The following is an 18757-nucleotide window of genomic DNA, read 5'->3' as shown; positions in this document are numbered from 1 at the left end:
CCTCCCCTCCCTCCTCCCCTCCCCTCCCCTCCCTCCCTCCCTCCCCTCCCCTCCCTCCCCTCCTTCCCCTCCCTCCCCTCCCCCCTCCCCTCCCTCCCCCCTCCCCCCTCCCTCCCCTCCCTCCCCTCCCTCCTCCCCTCCCTCCCTCTCCCCTCCCTCCTCTTCCACTCTGTCTCTCTATTTCTCTCTCTCCTCCTCTTTCCCCGCCTCCCTCGCTCACAGCTTCCCAGAAGGCTCCGAGCTCGTACAGCACGGTTCCAAGGGCAAACAGAGCATGAGGATCAGAGCTCTTCCTAACGATGGGGAGGGCATTAGACAGGGCGACTTTCAGGTCCTCATCCAGCACTCCGGTCGGGGCTCGCTTCCTCCTCGCCTCAGCATCTTGGATCAGCTTCCTGAGCGCCGTCGTCACCTTCTCGTCCGTCGCGTCCTCAGCCGGCAGGTCAAAGAGGCCGCTGTCAAGCTTCTTCACCGCCGCCTCCCTCTCTTTCGCCTCCAGCTGAAGCTTAGCTGCCGCGATGTTGTTCTTTGCATCCGCATAGTTGTCGTCAATGCTGAACGCAGCTTCGTAGTGCGCCAGGGCCTCTTCTACCCTGCCCATCTTGGAGAGCAGGACGCCGATGTTGTTGTAGGTGATGGCGTATGAGGGCAGCAGCTCGATCGCGCCGTTGTACGCCTCGAACGCCTCCTCCAGCCGATTCATCCGCGACAGCGTCAACCCGATCTGGTGGTAGGCGGAGGCGAGCTGGGGTAGAGCTTCTGGACCTGCTTGTAGCCATCTAGAGCCTGCTGCAGGCCTCCTGCCAGCAGAACACGTTGGCCACTGTGTAGATCGTCTCAGCGTCCATCACAAGCAGCGCCACCGACATGGCGCTGTCCAGTAGGCCTCGAGCTCCGACCTCGTCCCTGACCTCACCCTGAAGAAGCTGGTGTGCTTCCTCCATGAGCCAGTAGGCGATCTCTTTCTGGTTCTGAGGGACCTTCTTGGCGCTCTCGAGGATGACCCGCATGGCTCTGCGGTGGTTGTACTTCTTGTGCAGCTGAATCCCTTCCCTGATATCTGCATCCCACTCGTCCAACGCCAAGCAGGAGCAGCTCAAGGAGAGGAGGAGAAGAGCTTGCAGAGCTTGTTTGACAACACGCATGGCAACGGAGCAGAGGAGGAACGAGAGCTCCCACAAGGAACTATCACAACTGGTTCTCCCCCCTCATAGCTGACCCGGTAAGGTCAGGCTGTAGAGCGAGGCGACAATCCGTTCTGCTGCTCAGTTCAGCCTCTCCTTCCTGAGAACATCCGACCTGACTCTCTGACAACTCAACCTCTCCCCCATGATTCCCCTCCCATGAATGACGAAAGTCGCAGACCTCGATCAGGCTTCGTTCCTGTAGCTGCTTTGAAACATCAGTACACTCAAATGCACTTGCACCATGCTAGTCAGACTACAGCACAGAGGCAGTTCGTTTATCGATTCTACTCCATTGTGATTTCATCCCTTTCTTCCTACTCAACTTCTCACCATCACACTAGTTTCCTCATCTCCTCCAACAGGTTGTTGCTATTCTACCCTCCTTGCTACATCTCCCCTCACCAGCATTAATGTGCAATTTTATCCCATCCAAATCTATCCAATCCAATCCAATCCAATCCAATCCAATCCAATCCAATCCAATCCAATCCAATCCAATCCAATCCAATCCAGTGATGTCCTGTGCTATCGCATCCTGTCAAGCCTCTTCCTATCCTATCAAATCCTCCACCTCTTCGGTGAATGTTTCCCCTATGATTGCCTTCATTGCAGTCAATGTCACGAGAAGATTCTCATTCTTCTCCACCGCATGCGTGTCTCCTCCCTCCTCTCCTCCTTCTCCTCCTCCTCCTGCCTCCTGCTACATGGTGCTCGCTTGCATTCTGTTAGTAAAACAGATAATTTTTTAATTTTAATAGATCATGACCCCACCCTTTCCCTCACCTGTACTACCCACCCTGAATCACCAATGAACCCCCTTGTAAATACCCTCTACCCTTCAAACTCCAGACAAGTACCCCTATTTTTACCCTGTTGAAAATCTAAGGAAAACAACACCCTGTACCCCCTCAATTCTGTTCTCGTACCCCCTCAATCATCTGCTGATGCCATCCTGAGTACCCCTAACACTCTATGCACTAGTACCCACCCTATGAGACGTCATAAAATGTACCCCCTCCCTGTTAATTTCGACGGCGACCCCTCCACCCCCCTTTTTCAGCCTTTTGATGTACCTCGTCAAAATTTCTTCGTAGAACAAGAACGAGATGGTGGCTACTCTGCAAGTACCTCATCGTCCATATCGCTTAGAGCCCCTTCCTCCTACCCAGCTCTCCCTCACTCTCCCTCCTACCCTGCTCTCCCTCCCTCACTCACTCACTCACTCACTCACTCCTCTCCCTCACTCTTCCTCCTACCCTGCTCTCCCTCCTTGTTCTTCACGCGGATCCTCTTCTCACGCTTCCCGCGTCACTGAGTCACGCCGCTGCTCCTGTGCCGACGGTCTTTCACGCACCTCGTCCACACGTTCTTCACGTTCAAATTTCTAGCTAGTTCACATCTTCACAACTTCTAGATTACAGGATGGAGCATGCTGGCGTGCGGTTGCCAGGGCTGATCCGAACTCTTGGATCCTGAATGGATGCCAGGGCGGACGGGCGCACTTGCTCTCTGACTTTCTATCTCATCCCTGAAGACGTTGATCAGAAGACCGATAACTTTGGAGCACAAGAAAGGTGACCTGTTCTTCGACAAGCGAATATGATTGCAGAGACCGGCTGTGCCTCCTTGTTCGTTGTCGCATGTCATCAGGTTCTTCAAGAAAGCGTCGGGTTCCACACAATTCGGGATTCCTCGGTCACGAACAGCAAGACATGTGGAGCTGGGTCCCTGAACCAGCAGGTATGTACCATCCTTGTCCTCGCAGAGAAACGAAGCTTGCTCCACGAGATTGATGGAGTTTTTGGGCATCACAAAGGCGTTTGAGGATTCATGGATACTGTCAGGGAGGACGTTGTTGCACTTTCCAACCTGAAATATGTTGCCCACAACTCGCCCATGGGAGAGGTCCGAGATCGTAATAGCACATGATCCAGGGGCACTCAAAGTCTCCACCACGTTTGACAAGATGTCCACATGACACTTCCTCTTCACCAGGAGTCCAGCTTCGAGGTTCCCATGGATCAGGTTGCTCTCGATCAGCACCCTGACTTTCTCGCAAAGAAGGATTCCACTCCCTCTGCTGAGACAGATTCTGTTGTGCAGGATGTACGCTTCGCTCTTGCCCGAGCAGTGCACGCCTCCCTTCTTGTTGCCTGATATCATGTTGTATCGCATCAACGCTTTGGAGTGCCCCAGCACAAGGATCCCAAAGTCTTGCGAATCTTGCATGACATTCTTCTCACAGAAGATGGACGCATGCTCCATAATCCCAAGGTTGCACAGTCCGTTGTCTCTTACAAGGTTACCCGTCATTCTTACCTGTGCCTGACTTTGGATCATCACGCCTCCTGATGCACAGCCCCAGATCTCATTTTTGTCAAGACTCCCGCAGCTATCATCTCTGAACACCACGTTGCACGACACGTTCTCGTGGATCTTGTTGTCGTGCAAGGCTGCAATGGCGCGGTCCCGCACCAACACTCCCAGCGGTTGCTTCATCTGCGTGCTGCCAATGTTCACAGTATTGTGAGACAAGGAGGAGGACGAACTTCCAGCCAAGCAGACTCCTCCCTTCAAGTTTCCTGCAACAGTGTTGAGCTGCAAACAAGGTCTTGCCGCTCCCTCCGCCTGACAACCGAAGAGCTGATTCTCAAGGATGAAATTTTCCTGCAGCAAAGGAGCACTATGACCACTGATAAAAACTCCGTGATGACCGTTGTTGCGTACGCTGTTGGAGTCTAGTGTTGGTTGGCTTGCATCGCCGATAAAAACTCCACCAAGGCGGTTATTCAATACTTTGTTGTTTAGATAGATTGACTGTGACTTTCCCATTACAAAAATTCCGTAGGCTTGATTTCCTTGGATCGTGTTGCTCACAAAAGAGCCAGACGCGTTGTCCTGAACAAAAATTCCACCTGCTTCGCCTCCGATGATCATGTTAGAGAGCACTTTCGGGTTTGAATGCTGGATAACTTGGATTTGATGTTGCTGACTTCCCACTATTGAGTTTTGTTGGATGACACAAGTGCTGTTCCCCTGAATGAGAAATGCGCTGTGAAAACTTGCGGCGAAATGGTTGTCCTTGAAAACAGTTGTGCTCTTGTCCATACCTTCAGCTTTGTTAGCATAGGAAGACTTGAAAATAAGATTACCGAGGATTGAGTTCCGATTGCAATTCAAAAATCTGTTGGACTCAAAACATCCTCGTACCTCGTTTTTGCAAACAACGTCGTAGCTTTGGTTGTTTTGAAACAAGCATTTCACAACAGTTGGATTCACTTGACCAATGAGAACCAATGCTGGAGCAACACAACCCTAACATTCCAATCAGGTCAACGCCAACTCAATTCTTTTCTTACATGAAATGTACAATTTGAGATGTGCGGACAACTCGATCCTGTCAAGAGCATGCCTGCCCCATTCCAATCCGACACGCTACATGACTCAAAGTGCGCGTCTCCTTCATAGACAGCAACGCAGACATTCAACTCTCCTTGAGGATCTTTCTTTCTCTTTCTGTCTGACCCAAAGAAATGGAGCCCAACAATCTTCACCCCACTAGCCTCGACTGTGAGGATGGGCCTTGGGTGATCTGCAGAGGCAGCAGGAGGATATACATTGGCCTCGGAGGCTTCAATAGAGAGATTCTTTTGTGTTATGGCAAGAGGTCCATCCAACACGTACTTGCCGGGCTGAATCTTGACGGTATCGCCCGAACCAGCGCAATGCAGAGCATCTGTTAGTCGCGAGAAGACTCTGACATCCCCTTGCACCGGAACAAGCTGAATGCTTCCGTGCGTTTGCATCTGCGTCTGAGATTGGTTTCTGAGCGTGCTTCGAGCTGACTTCAGGTGAAACTGAGCTTATGTCGGACGTTGGGGGTGAATTATCTTGACTCCGTATCCCCGATCGAGGTCTGTCTTGGTATTCGCATCAAACGAAATCTGCGTGATGAATCAACCAAGAATCGCATCCCATATCATCTCAGAACATGTTGAGGTGTTTGTGTCATCGTTGCAATCAATCGCATTATGATAAATGCACGGTGTGCTGATGAATAATCTCGCTGCCCCCTTCATCCACATCCACTCGCCATCCAAGTCATTTCAAATTCAAACAACCACTTCTTTCCTCTCTTCCCTTCAGTTGTACACATTTGATCAGAACCTTCTATCTCTTGCACCTGTTTTAACTCAATCTGTTCGCTCAATCTCTCTAGAACTTCAAACGATCTCGTCATTTCATTTCCCTTCTTTCAAGCTCGTTCCACATTCCTCAAAAAATGACAAAAGTGTCACTGCAACAACCCAGAACCAACTCCTCAACCCTTCAACTAGCTGAGGTCACTTGTGTCTTGTGTGTTAGGTATGATTACTACCTCCTCTCGTCTCCAGTACCTGCTCTCTCTCCCTCCCATCCCACCCTGCCTTCCCTCTCCTGCCCCCGACCCTCAATGCATTTTCCTCACCTGGTCGCAAAAGTGCTTTTAAAACAATTTAAAAATGCGACTTCTCACACCCTACCCCCATATCATGAGCTCTTGTTGAGGGGAGAGGAGGGGTACATGGGGTACAAGTGAGGTCAGCGAGAGAGGGCGGATAACGAGATTTCAACCGAATTCAATCGAATGCGTCTCGTCCCCCAGGCCGGCCCGGCCGCTGAGTCGGAGCGCCCGGCCGGTAGTATACTAGGGCCGGGCCTGAACGGGCCCGGCGGGGCCGCAGTGGCTGGCTCTGATTTTTACTGGCAGTGGGCCTTAACTTTGAGTAAAGATGGAGCCGGGCTGGCACATAATATCAGGACGCAGAGAACTTTTGACTAACAGAGGTGATAAGAGATTGGTACACTGCCGATGTTCAAGCTTGTTTACACGGGACTCACTGCTGAGGCTCCGCGCGGCGGCCGGACTTGTACGGCCCAGCTTTCAAGTTATATTGATCGGACCGAGTCCGACACTGGGCCGCTGTCAAGGGGCGGCCCGCGGCCCGGCCAGCGGTGCCGGGGGCCGCCCGGCCTGTGGCACAGCGGCGGCCTGTCCCTCCCGGAGTCACAGTGAGAGAGTCCGGGAGTGTGCCGGCGGCGACGGCACTGAGTGCCCGGCCGGGCCAGCCGGCCACCGGCCGCGGGCCAGCCGGCCACCGGCGGGGCCCGCCGGGCCGGCGCGCGGCGTCCGCCGTACGGTCCGGGCCGGCGGCCGGCCGGCGACTAGGCTGTGTCCTGTAACTGTTCATAACTGAAACACCCGGATATAGGAGCATCGACAATGCCAGGGACGGAGGTCTGAGAGAGGGGAGGAGGCTGAGGGAGAGAGAGGCCGGCGAGGAGAGGAGGACGACATCTATCAAACTTGACCTTCCAAGTTGCTGCTGGGCTCATAGAGAGCACGTCAAACCAAGTCTTTGAAACTCCAAGATCGCTGGCTTTGCACTCCTCGTTGAGCTCTACTACAGTTAACCTTGACGAGAAGGCAGAATGGTCCGTTTGAAGGGCCAGGGTGAATCTTCGGCTTATGGATCAATGGACACACTTGCAGGGGTTTCAGCAGAAGAGAGACTCAAGCTGCTCGAGAGCCCAAAGCGACGGAGAACTGACGACGACGCGTTGACGTAATCCTCGTTGTTTTTTCTCTTCTGTACTACCTCTTGCTTGGACTCTTTTGAGCTCTTCTCCCTCTCCTCTCCCCTCTTCATGATAGCTTGAATGCCTTGTTTTTAACTCGTTTAGCTTGTTTTGAGCCTTCTCGGTTTCGTTATGCGGGTGATTCTTTTGCAGGGCTCTTCGCGAAACATTGTCGACGGCTATTCTTGCACCCAAGACACCAATCCCCATTGAGCCCGCGTCAGAGTTCAGCCAAACCATCATTCTCCTCGTTTCTTGTCTCTTAGCATTCGCAGCTGCAGCCACCGCGCTCTCCCTTGTCCCGCTCTTTCAATCTTTGAGGTCGTCCATAGGTTTTAGCTCCTTCCAGGTGCGGCGTAAGAGGGGCTCGTGAGGTCCTCACAGTTCCTGTAGGTTTGCTTCCTCAATGCCGCGCCCTTGCTGTTCTCCGCCGTCACAACTCTAGTCGTCAACAACTTCGTGCAGAGCAGCCCACTGTGGGACGTGCTGGCGTGGGCAAGTCTGTGCCTCGCTCTTGGGTGCTGGATTGCCTCGTGCTCGCATTACGGGTCTCCGCTGGAGTACCTTGCTCTCGGCCAGCTGTTTGTCGGCGTCACCATCGCCTTTCTTTCTGGCACACCAGCAAAGCTCTGCGCTTTCTGGATATCCGTCGACAAGCATGCCTGGACCCATACCCTTTGGGTGTGCAGCGTCCTGCTCGGGTCTTCGTTTGCCTTCCTCGCTGTTCCTCCCATGGTGGGAGGAGACGGTCAAGGCAAGCACTTGGGATCGTTCTTGCTGTGGCGAGCGATCTTGGCGACGGGGCTCTCGGCTGCGGTGATTGGGGTTCGAGCCGGCATGGTCCCGAGCAGCGGGCCCGAGAGAGATGAGAGTCTGCTGTATCGCTATCGCTCCTCTAGCGAGACGACCATGTCGTTTTCTGAGCTTGTGCAGAACAAGAAGCTCATGTATGTTGTGATTGCTCTTGGGCTGGCCATGGGCGGCATCTTCTCCTTCTTTATGCTCCTACCTTATCTGCTCAGCCTCCCTCCCCACAACTACACGCCTCTGCAAGCAGGACACGTCCTGTGTCTGCTAGGGCCCATGGGGATCGTCGGGCTTTTTGTGGTCAAGGGAAACGTTCTCGACCTACCCAACAGCGGGCGATACAAGCAGCCCATCCTAGTGGCCATCGGCGGGACCGCCTTCTTCATCTTCATCTTCGTCATGGTGCTGGGCAGGACTCACGAGCTCGGGCTGGCTTTGGTGGGAGGAGCTGTGTTCCTCTTTGCAGCGCCCCTCGTGTTTTTCACTCAGCAAGTCACCACTGACTTGTCGTATCCTCACGCCGAGCACGTTTCGTCAGTGGTGGTAACGGTGTGTGGGGTTCTGATCGAGGTGATGGAAGTGAAGGAGACACGCAGGCTATCATGGAGCTCATCGTTTCTCTCTGCCCGCTCATCTCTGTAGCCCTGACGCATCCTTTCGTGGCCGAGTACGACTCCGAAGACTCGAGGTACAGGATGATGGGTGGGATCGACGTCCTCACCTTGTCTCAGCCCTACGGGCTGGATCTTGTCCTACGGCTCTGCCTTCTGGATGCTTCTCTTTGGAGCCTCCTTCCTGGTGAGGGGCCTTGTCACTGTCCTGCTGCTGCTGCTGCTGAGTTATGATGATGAGTATGATCATGTTTATGACGATTATGATGGTGATGATGCTGGTAACGATGGCGACTATGATAACGATGACGGTTGCATGGTTTATCAGATGATAGTCACGTTGTACAAGGACGACGAGAGGAAAATTTTCATCGATTCTCACCCTCAAGTGATAGCAAGTCTGACGGAGAAAGTGGCGTCGGACTTGTCGCAAGCAAGAGCCTTCAGCGAGATGGTGAGGGTTGTTGTTGTGAGGTTGCAAGGAGTGAGCGGAGAGCAGGTGATCCCGATGCCGGAGAAGTTTGCAAGAGAGGAGGAAAGGATGTTCGAGCCCGAGCGACGGGACCCTCGTGACCTGCGATGGTCTCAACAAGGTGTATGAGAGTGCGATGGTTGTGTATGGCGTCTTCCTTTATTGTTTCTTGCTCAACGTAACGTCTCTTTACCCTCTCTGTTCCTCCCCTTTGAGCCTTTCATGCTCTTGGCACACGGGCGAGGACGCGCTCATCTTGCACCACTGGCTCATGATGGCATTGGGCTCGTTGCTCACTATCGCACTCGCGTTGCTCCGCAGGCATCTGCATGCCTCCTCCACCTCGTCCACTGTCCAGCTGACGATCATCTGTCCTGTCTTGCTCGCCTCCTCGGCCATCGCAGGGTTGAGAAGCGAAGACGCAGGCCCGACACCATCCCATGGGAAATCTTGTCGGATCGATGACGACGTGGGCGGGGAGGAGGAGTTGGGGGGTGACTGGTTCTTGAGGGAGTACAGAAACAGAACTCCCTTCAAACCTTTCTGCCGCAAATCGTCACTCGTCTCTTTGGCAAGCTTGCTGTCTTGCAACCAGATGCCGACAGAGCCAGGGGCAGGAGGGGGCGAGATCTCTGCGAGCACAGCCACCAGCTTGTGCAATGCGTCCTGGGTAACTGCGTTGCCCTTAGGCTCCAGCAAGAGGCGGAGAGGAAGCCTGATCATGTCCACTGAGGCAGGGCACGGGGAGCCGAGCACGAGCTTGACAGCCTCTGAGAGAGGAACAACGGACCCGTTGCTTGCTCGCTGAATCTGAGCCATAGTCAAGTCCTGCAGCTCGAGTTCAGAGACTGCAAGGATTTTCTTCATCTCTGTCGGGTGGCCTATGTAGAGCTCTCCCTCGCTAGCCCTGCTCACATCGAGGTCAAACCGACAGACGCCTTGCTGCTGCAGCGCTTCGATAGATTGCCTCGAGCTCGAAAACATGCCGCGCTTGTACCCTCGGTGCGATATGATGACAGGAGGTTCGAGGCCATGGCAGGGAGATGCGGGAGATTGAGACCAGAGGAGCAGCAAACAGACGTACGCTGCCAGCGCTGGAACGAGAACAGAAGCGAAGAGGAGTGCTGGTGACATCATCGTAGGCTGTTGCTGCAGGTCACGCAATGGCGACTATGCCATGCGAGGACCTGTTTTATAGCAAGAGGTCGTGCAGGAAGAGGCGAGTGGCCGAGCTGAATCACACGACCTGAGGACGTGTCGATGGAGAGGAGAAGCACGACGAGGAGAAATATGGGCAGAGCAGAGGCACAGAACAGAGTCAAACAAAGGACCGGAGGAAAAGTGGAGAAGCGAAGAAGCGAAGAAGTGAAAAAGAGAGGAAGACAGGAGAGGAGTTGAAGAGGAGAGAGGAAGAGAAGGGAAGAGGAGAGCAGAGGGATGGAGGAGAAGAGAGGAAGAGAAGGGAAGAGGAGAGCAGAGGGATGGAGGAGAAGAGAGGAAGAGAAGGGAAGAGGAGAAGAGAGGGATGGAGGAGAAGAGAGGAAGAGAAGGGAAGACAGAGGAGAACTACTGTGCTTGCTCTGCTCAACTGGCCTCCTGCCTTTCCTGCCCTGTAATCATCTTCAGTGTTTTTGCTTATTATTCCCATTTGACAAACCCGCCTCGGAGATCATCTTATGACAGAGGGGGGGCAGCAGCCTTTCTCTCTCACAGTTGACTTGGGCGAAGTTGACGCTTGAGAGTCGACGCGCCTCCGACGAGAGGCTCCGAGCGTCCCATGATGCTACCGCTAGCGGCCCTGCGCGAGGAGGCTGCCGACGCAGCATGCGAGCTGCGCTGCATGAGCATGACATGCGGACTCAGCCGCCGACCATGTCGCTTCCTCTCTCTCCCCTCCGATGATCAGTGTATCTGGAGTGTTGTCTACACTCATTACTACTAGTAATACCAGAGGAAGGCTGAGAATCGTTAGCAGGTTTCCGCAAGTTTTAGGGATTTCACAGTGAGGGAAGAGAGAGTAAGAAACCGGGATCACGCTACGCTACTGTGATTCAACAACAATTATCATTTCTTGTGCAAAATTGATGCTCCGTATACCAGTACGAATCCTGAAGGATCTGACCGTGCTCGTTAGCAGGTATCGGATCAAGAAACAACTCTGATGAATTTGAAGTCGCAAATGCTGGATGCTGATCACTACTCATCCAACCTTGGAGGCAGCTTCGAAGGAAGGATCTACCGAAGTTACGATCGTCACATAGAGCGGTTCGGATCTTACGGGTATTATGAGACCGCAAGCAATCACGCAGTGAGTCTCTCTGAGGGAGGCATAGCCACAAGACCCTCTGTCTAAGAACCTTCCGCAGGATGCAGCATACTCCACCTCACAGACCTCCTACACGACCAACCAAGGATTCTACTCAACCGTCAGCGCTCATCTCACTTCATCTGACCCGAATCAAAGGACATTTCAGTCCACCATGTCGTCGCAACCCAACCATCACAACATCTTCTCCTCACAGAACGCAAACCTGATGAGCTCGCAACGGCTGTCACCCGTGCAGCTCAGCGGGCCATCTCTAACGTCTGCTGCAAGTTATAGCAGGCCCGTGCGGGTGGTGCATCAGCACGCGATACCTGTGCTGAGTCAGCGAGTGAGCCATGCTCCGAGCATACAACTCCTCGAGCGACGAAGCGTGTTAGGCGTGCAGGAAGTTCCAAGGATCTCGGTCATGAGCCCTCCTGCAGAGATCCGAGGGGTGCGGCGATGGCTTGACCTGAAGGTGCGGTCTGATGTGTTGTCAGGTGGGCATCAAGTTCGGTGAGCGGGTAGACTTTGGCACGGGAAAGATGTTTGTGTTTGTCAAGAGACTGGTGGCTGGAGGACCAGCTCACCTGTCAGGCCAGATCCAGCTGGTCAGGTGCTGGAGACGCAGCAAGCTGACTCGCTGACCTCAAGCTGCAGGGCGACGTACTCGTTCAGATTGACGGACAAGACGTCCAGGGCCTCGGCCTTGCGCACATCAAGCACAAGATACCAGGACCGAGGAATTCATGGGTGACTCTTGGGTTTCAGGGGCAGAACGGAAAACTGAGAGAAGTGACTCTGCCTCGCACGGCTTACGGGAACGATAGCCAACAACAGATGCCACCAGCAGCGCCTGCCCCTTCTCAGCCCTACCAACATCAGCCAAGCAGCAACCTGAGGCCTCAGAACTTCCAGCCGATGCCCGGCCATGGCTACCTCGGCAACGAGCCACAACAGGCTCCCCAGCGAAATCTGGTCTACATGACGCAGCCTCAAGCAGTTGACGGCACCACTGCGCATCTGCCTGGGGCGATGCAGCTCAGACCTCTTGGGTCTGTGCCGGGAGCGTCTAGTCCGTCAGTGGAGTCGCCGCCTTGGATCTACGAGTCCGAGCCTGTCATGATGCACCCCACCATCACCGCCGGACAGATGGGGTCAAACCATCCTCGGCACGAATGGAAGTACGCACAAGACAACTATCCAGTGGTTATCGAGAAGGTCTGCTCAAATCTCATGTTGCTGGCATATACATGATGACTTTTACCTTCAGGACTCTGATGACATCTATAGCGTTCAAGTCTGATATTTGTGTTGAAAGAGTCGGTTCTATCAACCTTTCAATGTTACAGTGCTTCGCTGTAGAGTCTCAAGAATATGATTATGAGTGGAGGACAAGCATGAAAACTTTGACAAATAGGATTTATTTCACCAGGAAGATACAATGCTTCTAGTCTTTGTAAACCCGATTCATGATTTGGTTGAGGAAAGCTTCATCATCGTTCGTGTCAGGACTTTGCAACTCAGTAGCCAAGCCCTCCGCAGCCTTTGAAAGCCGAGAGAGTTCAACAGCGCCGAGACTAACAACACTGGTGTTCATTTCTTTCATCAACATCCACCGAAGAAGCCTTTCATCCATCTTCATCGCATACTGCAAGTCATGCAATGCTGCAGGAGAAAGGACAAATTTCATTTGAAAAATACGACCCTGCGTATGGAAATCTTGTCTCGACTTCATTCTATAAGCAAGATTCTGAAGTCCCCAGTTATGAATATTTGCAACAACCCCATTCTTGCCAACAATCACACCAGTAAGGTTCCGGAGCACTGAGTGGACATCATTCGTTGACAATTGTGCACGAGCAATTGCAGTCAAGTTGTAGAGCGGCATTTCTATAGAGATGTAGAGGCAGAGAAGAGAAAAACAAGAGGTACAGGTGAGTCAAACACCTACTGAGCGCTCAACAACCGCAAGCACTTAGATCGGGAGGAAGAGCTGCAGCACTCCAGGCTTGGTCTCACTCTGAAATCCGAGGTAGAGAACGAAGGGGACGAATCCGTAATGAACGACAGTGCGTGTGACCTTGACAGCAGAGGAGAAGCTCTTGTTGAGGAGATGGGGGAAGGAGGAAGAGCCGGGGGGTGCGGGCAGGGCTGGAGCCATGCACGCGCAGAGGAGAGGAGAACGTGGTGTCGATGTGGTATTTAATTAATACGCAGGGGTGGAGGGCAATTGAAAATGATGGGTAGGGGTTATCAGACTACCGGTACTATTAGACTCTGATCATTCAGGAATGACGGTGGTCTTTCAATAATGGGGGGTACCGGATTCGGATTAGAAGAGATTGGGGTAGGAGGGAGGGGGTAGCCGGATGGGTAGTTGCAATATTTAAAACCTTTTTGTACCGAAATGATCTTTAAATATAAATTTGGTTCAAAGTAGCTTATTCAATTTCTTATATGTTTTTAGTTGTGTACCACATTTCGTAGCCTCCTACTGTTTTGTTTCATAGTTGGAAGAATCTAGTTTTAGTTTACTCAAAGTTATGTACCAAAGTTTGTACTGTACAAACTTGAAAAGAGCTAGAAGTTGCGGGGTCACTGTCGGGCCTGGCAGGCCCGGGCCCTGCCATCAAGTTCCGACTCCGCCACTGAGCGGCGGGCCCGCGGCCGCCGCCAACACTGATGGACCCGCCGGCCCAGTGCGTCCGGCGCGGCCCGGCCGGTCCTGAAACTACTAGTCTCAGTGCAGCGAGTTTAGAAAGGCAAACGGTGGGAAGGGCTGTAGGGTGACGCCCTGTCCGTCAGCAGTACTACGCCGCCGTACGGTAAACTTCGGCGGCCGGGCCCGGGCCGGATCGGACCGGGGCCCCGGCGGACTCGGGAGTACGGAGCCTGGTCCTTGACTTGAATCGGACTCCGAAACGGTCAATCCTCCGACCGAGCGCCGGGCTCCTCGACTCTCGGGGCCGGGGCTGTTGACCGTCGACTCAGCAGGCAACCGTCGAAGACGGCGGCGGCGCCGCAGACTCGGTACGGTAGTGCCGGGCCCGGAACTTCGGAAGCGGCCCCGCCGGGCGGCTGAGCCTCCGATTCACGGTCACGGGCTCACTGAGACACTCCCGCCGGCGGCGGCCCCCCGGCCGGGCGGCCGGCCGCGGCTGCCACGGTTCCGAGTTCCGCCACGGCCCGCCCGGTTCCGAAGTTCGGGCCCGGCGGCCCGGGCTAGGGACCGTACCCCCCCGGGGCCCCGGTAGTTTTATCTGTCCCATGGGCTCGTACTGACTTTACTCAAAGTTAAGTTAAAAATCAGTACGAGACAATCAGGAAGTGCTGATTTCAAGCTATCCCATGATGGCATTGAGGGCGCATTACCCGGGAAAAGAGGGGGTGGGGGTCCGTCAGCGATGCCGGGAGGCGCCGGGAGATTTACGGGAGATTTACGGGGAGATACCGATGCATGAAGGACCTCCGGAGAGGGGGGTGGGGGGGGGAGGGGTACCAACTGGACAACCTCGCACGGTCTCAATGATCCATTAATGGATTCGGGTCAATTGGGTGGGTGGTAAATCCATTCCCTACCACCGGTACTGTCCTGAACCCCCTTCGTTCCACTACCGTCGACCTGCCATCCCCTCCCTCCTTGTGACCTGCGCCTCCTCCGCTCACTGCGATATCGTCGCCCTTGCTGTACATCTCCCTGCCACGCTCTCACGCTCCCCAGTGTGCTTACACGATGGAGCATTCCGTCAGCCTTATGTCTCCTAGCTCCATGCCCCTGCTACTTCAGCGGCCCAAATCTAACATCGTTGCCTATCCTCTCTACCTTCCTCCTGCTGCCCTCGCCTGGGCCCCCGCCTCCCTCAACCCTACAACTTCCCTTCCTTGCATGGGCAAGGTGCGCCAGCGCAAGCTCAGCGTCGACGTGGCGCGTAAGATCTTCAAAGACAGGGTGTCGGATGCAAGCAGCAAGTTCGCGGAGAGCCAGGTCGTAGGCAAGTGCTACGGCGTGAGCTCCAAGACCGTCCGGGACATATGGGACAGGAGGTCGTGGGCCAAGCATACCAGGGACATGGCGGGGAGTCACGAGACGCAGCCCGAGGACCAGGCGCAGGCGTCGACTGTCAGCAGAAAGGACGACAACGGAGAGGCCGCACAGCAGACGCTGGCAGGCGGGAGACTGGCCGAGGTCTCGGAGACAGGAGAGAACGAGCAGGCCCAGCGGCGCTGCGAGGCAGCGATGACTTTGTCTGAGTCGCCTCTCGGGACATCAGAGACGGGGAGCTGCCTGCTGGAGACGAGCAGGAAGAGAGCAGCATCGTTGAGCTGGGACGAAGATATCTGGAGCATGATGTCACCAGAGTGTGATGCTCAAGACTTGACGGAGGAGACCGAGATGCTTCCGGGACAGCCGGACAGGTTGTGCATGGCCGAAGTGTACATACCGGAGGATGTGAGCGAGTGGTGCGTGGAGCCGATGGCGAGATGAGGGTGAACTTGTGCGGGGACTGGGCAGCCTCAGTGAGAAGGGGCAAGGGAACAAGAAGCTGGAGTTGGTGTAAGGAACGATGTAAGTGCGGGAGGGTCCGAATGAGCTTTCTTGGTTGTCCTTGCCTCGTAGAGTTCGTAGAGGAACAGAGATGTAAGTAGTGAAGCAACATAGAGAGATTTCGACCATGCCACACAATTCCCTGCACTGCGATTCATCATCTTATCGCCAACCGCTCATGGTCCTCATCCTGCTTTATCTCTCAATCATCAAGGGAGTCTCGGACACTTTTAAACCATCCTGAAACAATGACCCCGACTCCCCTCCTACATCCACCATCATCTCTACCTCCTCCTCTCTCCCTCATCCTCTCTCCCTCCTCTCTCCCTCCTCCTCTCTACCTCCTCCTCTCTACCTCCTCCTCTCTCCCTCCTCCTCTCTACCTCCTCCTCTCTACCTCCTCCTCTCTACCTCCTCCTCTCTACCTCCTCCTCTCTACCTCCTCCTCTCTCGCTCTTTATCCCTTCAACATGATTCGTCCGTCGTTTCCCCAGAGCAGTCGAATGTGAGCGCCTGACTACCCCACCCCCTCTTTTCCTCTCGATTTGACATAAATGTACCCGTAAACCAAACAATATCCTAACTGTCACGGGGGGTACCCGGATCCTCTACAGGGTGGGTACTTTTGCCTTGAATGGAGTAGGTAGGGGATGGTCAAGCAAGGTGTTCAGGGTGGGGGTGGGGGTGGGGGCCGGTTTGGAGCATGCACGCGATGGCTGAGAAGGGGAGGTAGGAGGAGGAGGAGGAGGAGGAGGAGGAGGAGAGAAGCAGAGCGAAGAAAGAGAGCAGAGCAGAGTACAGCACACAGCACATCTACCATGCGAGCAGGGGAGCTCTGCTTCCATCATGCGCTCTGAGCTTCAAAGTTTGTCTTCCTCCCCCAACCCGCCCGGCTGCTCATCCACAAGGGCTCGTAACAGACGAGGTCATCGGAGCACAAGTCTCCAGCAGGAAGCGACAGACCTTGACAGGAGCCTTTGTCGCACTCAAGAGGCTGCTGGTCACTTGCCCCGACCTCGCTCTTGCCCCCAAACCTGAACTTGGTCAAATCAGTAGCCCAGTATCTTCGGCACAGGTGATCAAGTTCAGCGTTCAACAGCAGGGAGTTTTTCTTTTCTTCAACGTTTCTGAGCAGACAAGACGCTGAGAGTCTCTGCACTTGCGTGTTTGAAGGAGGTCGCGACATCATCTTACGCTTGTTGATGCGGACAAACGGGTGTAGCGGGATGTCACATTGCATCGCGCCGCTAGTGTGGGTCTTTCTCGTCCTGCATTTCGCGTCAGCAGGATACGAGTCGGAGCCCTACGAGCTCCCCAGGAAGGCCTTGCGGGACTTGAAGAGCAGCGAGCTCGTCGACGAGCTGGTGTCGTACGTTGTGCTGGTGGACGCGGGGAGCAGCGGGTCCCGTGTGCATGTCTTCAAGCTATTGTGGAGTGTTCCTCTCAAGTTCCACCAGGAGTCGCTGGCAGCAAGCAGCAACCTCATCCCCAACATCACTCTTCCCTGCAAGAAGCTCAAGACCGAGCCTGGACTGTCTTCCTTCGCCGGCAACCCGTCAGCTGCAGGCTCGTCGTTGGATGCCCTGATAGCGTTTGCCAAGGAGAATGTACCTCAGTCCAAGTGGAAAGACACTCCTTTCATCCTCGCAGGAACAGCCGGCCTTCGCCTCCTGCCCCGCAGTGTCGCTCGTCAGATCCTGACCAGCTGCGAGGCTCATCTGCGAAGGAACTCCCCGTTCCTGATCGAATCCAGCAATGTCGAGGAGATCTCGGGGGTGGAGGAGGGCGTGTACGGCTGGCTGTCCGTCAACTTCCTTGCTGGAAGACTGCAGGGGATGCGCAATGCTCAGCAGGGAACTGTCGGGGCGCTGGAGGTGGGAGGAGCGTCGATGCAGGTGACGTTCGAGTTCAGCCCTGGGTCGCCGGATCGTGACCGGGCCGACCTCTCGTTCCACACGGTGACGGTAGGAGGCAACACGTACTCGCTGTACACGCACAGCTACCTCGGGCTGGGACAGGACGAGGCGAGACGAGTGTACAACTCCTTGTCGCCTCCCGCGGAGGAGGAGGAGCCCTGCTTTCTCAAGGGGTACGCGCACGAGGGGTTCGAGGACGAGGAGCGGATGGCGTACATGGATCACTACCGAGGGCGGCTGAAGTCAAGCGTGAGGGGGTCGGGCGACTACGAGGGATGTCGGAGGAGGATGCAGGACTTCCTGTCGCACTTCCGTGACAAGATGCAGTCGGAGGCAGGAGGAGGAGGAGACGGATGCCAGCGGGAGCCTTGCGCGATCTCGGGGATACATCAGCCTCCTTTCTGGACGAGAAATCACTCCAAGGTCGTGGTGGCCTTCGAGCATTTCCGTCACACTGCTGCCGCGCTCAACCTGGTGCCCGGCGGGAGGAGGAGGGAAAGCGGAGGGGAGGGAGACCCACACGCAGGGCTAGGGGAGGGAAGGCATGACGGTGTGACCATCCGAGCTCTGAGGGAGGCAGCGAGGACTTTCTGCAGCCTGTCATGGGAGGAAGTGACGGAGAAGGGGCTGTACCCGCAGATGCGGAAGGGAAGTGAGCACAAGTACTGCTACAGCGCCGTCTACCTCGAAGTGCTCCTGCGGGACGGGCTGCACGTGCCGGAGGACTACGACATTCTCATGCTCGGGCAGATCGGAGGCGTCGAGATCGACTGGGCGCCGGGGATGATCCTAGCCAAGGCCTCGCATCCTCTGCGCCATCGGCTGACGGGCCAGCGGACGGGGGAGGGAGCGGCAGGAGGGAGCGGCAGCATGTGGGGAGTGCTGGGGTGGATGGGAGTGTTCTTGGTGCTGTCGCTGCTCGTGATGGGAGTGTATCACATCCTTGCGAGCTTCCTCCCGCATCTTCTCCAACCCAACTCGTCCTCCTCCACCTGCTGCAGCCCCAAGGTACATCAGCCCCGTCCTCTGCCGATGACACTGACGAGCGGGCAGGTGACGATGAGCGGGTTGAAGAGAAGCAACTCGTTCACAGAAGAAGCTTTCAAGCTTGTAGGGTCGGTGAGACTCCGCCTCCTCCTCCCCTCCTCTTCTCCTCTCCTCGATCTTGTCGTCCTGGCTCATTTCTTTTCAGGCCGTGGACTCTTTCCGTTTCAGCGGCCCAGTCCTTCGAATGATCCGGGTAATGATGATCATATCCTCTTCCTCCTCTTCCTCCTCCTCCTCTCTCCTC

The 18757-nt window shown here is 55.0% G+C and overlaps 10 protein-coding genes across 10 annotated transcripts in view; 4 read left to right on the top strand and 6 right to left on the bottom strand.

The window, feature by feature from the left end:
- Nucleotides 1–499: 499 nt before the first annotated feature.
- On the bottom strand, nt 500–751 carry GUITHDRAFT_61322 (hypothetical protein; the record flags this gene model as incomplete). Its single annotated transcript, XM_005825438.1, has 1 exon — nt 500–751. A coding segment is annotated over one exon (252 nt), but the record flags the coding sequence as incomplete, so codon positions are not given.
- A 28-nt stretch (nt 752–779) lies between these two features.
- Nucleotides 780–1145, bottom strand: GUITHDRAFT_115292 (hypothetical protein; the record flags this gene model as incomplete). Its single annotated transcript, XM_005825437.1, has 1 exon — nt 780–1145. The coding sequence occupies one exon, from the start codon at nt 1143–1145 to the stop codon at nt 780–782; it is 366 nt and encodes a 121-aa protein (XP_005825494.1).
- A 1452-nt stretch (nt 1146–2597) lies between these two features.
- Nucleotides 2598–4993, bottom strand: GUITHDRAFT_115291 (hypothetical protein; the record flags this gene model as incomplete). The annotated part of the gene is made up of 2 exons (XM_005825436.1): nt 2598–4502; nt 4547–4993. 2 exons carry the CDS (start codon nt 4991–4993, stop codon nt 2598–2600), a joined length of 2352 nt encoding a protein of 783 aa, XP_005825493.1.
- Nucleotides 4994–6481: 1488 nt separating this feature from the next.
- GUITHDRAFT_154679 (hypothetical protein) lies at nt 6482–7469 on the bottom strand. The gene is made up of 3 exons (XM_005825435.1): nt 7200–7469; nt 6960–7155; nt 6482–6793 (listed from the first exon to the last, which is right to left on the bottom strand). Exons 2-3 carry the CDS (start codon nt 7044–7046, stop codon nt 6695–6697), a joined length of 186 nt encoding a protein of 61 aa, XP_005825492.1. The 5' UTR covers nt 7047–7155; nt 7200–7469; the 3' UTR covers nt 6482–6694.
- Nucleotides 7470–7889: 420 nt separating this feature from the next.
- GUITHDRAFT_154678 (hypothetical protein) lies at nt 7890–8876 on the top strand (the record flags this gene model as incomplete). The annotated part of the gene is made up of 5 exons (XM_005825434.1): nt 7890–8162; nt 8210–8301; nt 8345–8411; nt 8553–8678; nt 8724–8876. The coding sequence occupies 5 exons, from the start codon at nt 7890–7892 to the stop codon at nt 8823–8825; spliced, it is 660 nt and encodes a 219-aa protein (XP_005825491.1). The 3' UTR covers nt 8826–8876.
- A 9-nt stretch (nt 8877–8885) lies between these two features.
- Nucleotides 8886–9833, bottom strand: GUITHDRAFT_115289 (hypothetical protein; the record flags this gene model as incomplete). The annotated part of the gene is made up of 1 exon (XM_005825433.1): nt 8886–9833. One exon carries the CDS (start codon nt 9831–9833, stop codon nt 8886–8888), a length of 948 nt encoding a protein of 315 aa, XP_005825490.1.
- Nucleotides 9834–10875: 1042 nt separating this feature from the next.
- On the top strand, nt 10876–12307 carry GUITHDRAFT_144119 (hypothetical protein; the record flags this gene model as incomplete). The annotated part of the gene is made up of 5 exons (XM_005825432.1): nt 10876–11004; nt 11063–11479; nt 11502–11612; nt 11662–12222; nt 12275–12307. 5 exons carry the CDS (start codon nt 10876–10878, stop codon nt 12305–12307), a joined length of 1251 nt encoding a protein of 416 aa, XP_005825489.1.
- Nucleotides 12308–12788: 481 nt separating this feature from the next.
- GUITHDRAFT_154676 (hypothetical protein) lies at nt 12789–13188 on the bottom strand. The gene has a single exon (XM_005825431.1). It carries the CDS (start codon nt 13163–13165, stop codon nt 12980–12982), a length of 186 nt encoding a protein of 61 aa, XP_005825488.1. The 5' UTR covers nt 13166–13188; the 3' UTR covers nt 12789–12979.
- Nucleotides 13189–14737: 1549 nt separating this feature from the next.
- Nucleotides 14738–15490, top strand: GUITHDRAFT_144118 (hypothetical protein; the record flags this gene model as incomplete). Its single annotated transcript, XM_005825430.1, has 1 exon — nt 14738–15490. The coding sequence occupies one exon, from the start codon at nt 14738–14740 to the stop codon at nt 15488–15490; it is 753 nt and encodes a 250-aa protein (XP_005825487.1).
- A 1286-nt stretch (nt 15491–16776) lies between these two features.
- GUITHDRAFT_165175 (hypothetical protein) overlaps nt 16777–18757 on the top strand; it is a gene marked incomplete at its 5' end in the record, with an annotated part of 4138 nt that continues 2157 nt past the window's right edge. Inside the window, 3 exons of the mRNA XM_005825429.1 lie at nt 16777–18474; nt 18520–18585; nt 18659–18706. Of these exons, the coding sequence (XP_005825486.1) occupies nt 16777–18474; nt 18520–18585; nt 18659–18706 (1812 nt within the window). The remainder of the gene's footprint in view (nt 18475–18519; nt 18586–18658; nt 18707–18757) is intronic.

The sequence above is a fragment of the Guillardia theta genome (assembly GCF_000315625.1).
Source record: "Guillardia theta CCMP2712 unplaced genomic scaffold GUITHscaffold_83, whole genome shotgun sequence".
Lineage (NCBI taxonomy): Eukaryota > Cryptophyceae > Pyrenomonadales > Geminigeraceae > Guillardia > Guillardia theta.
This window is presented reverse-complemented; position numbering and strand designations above follow the sequence as displayed.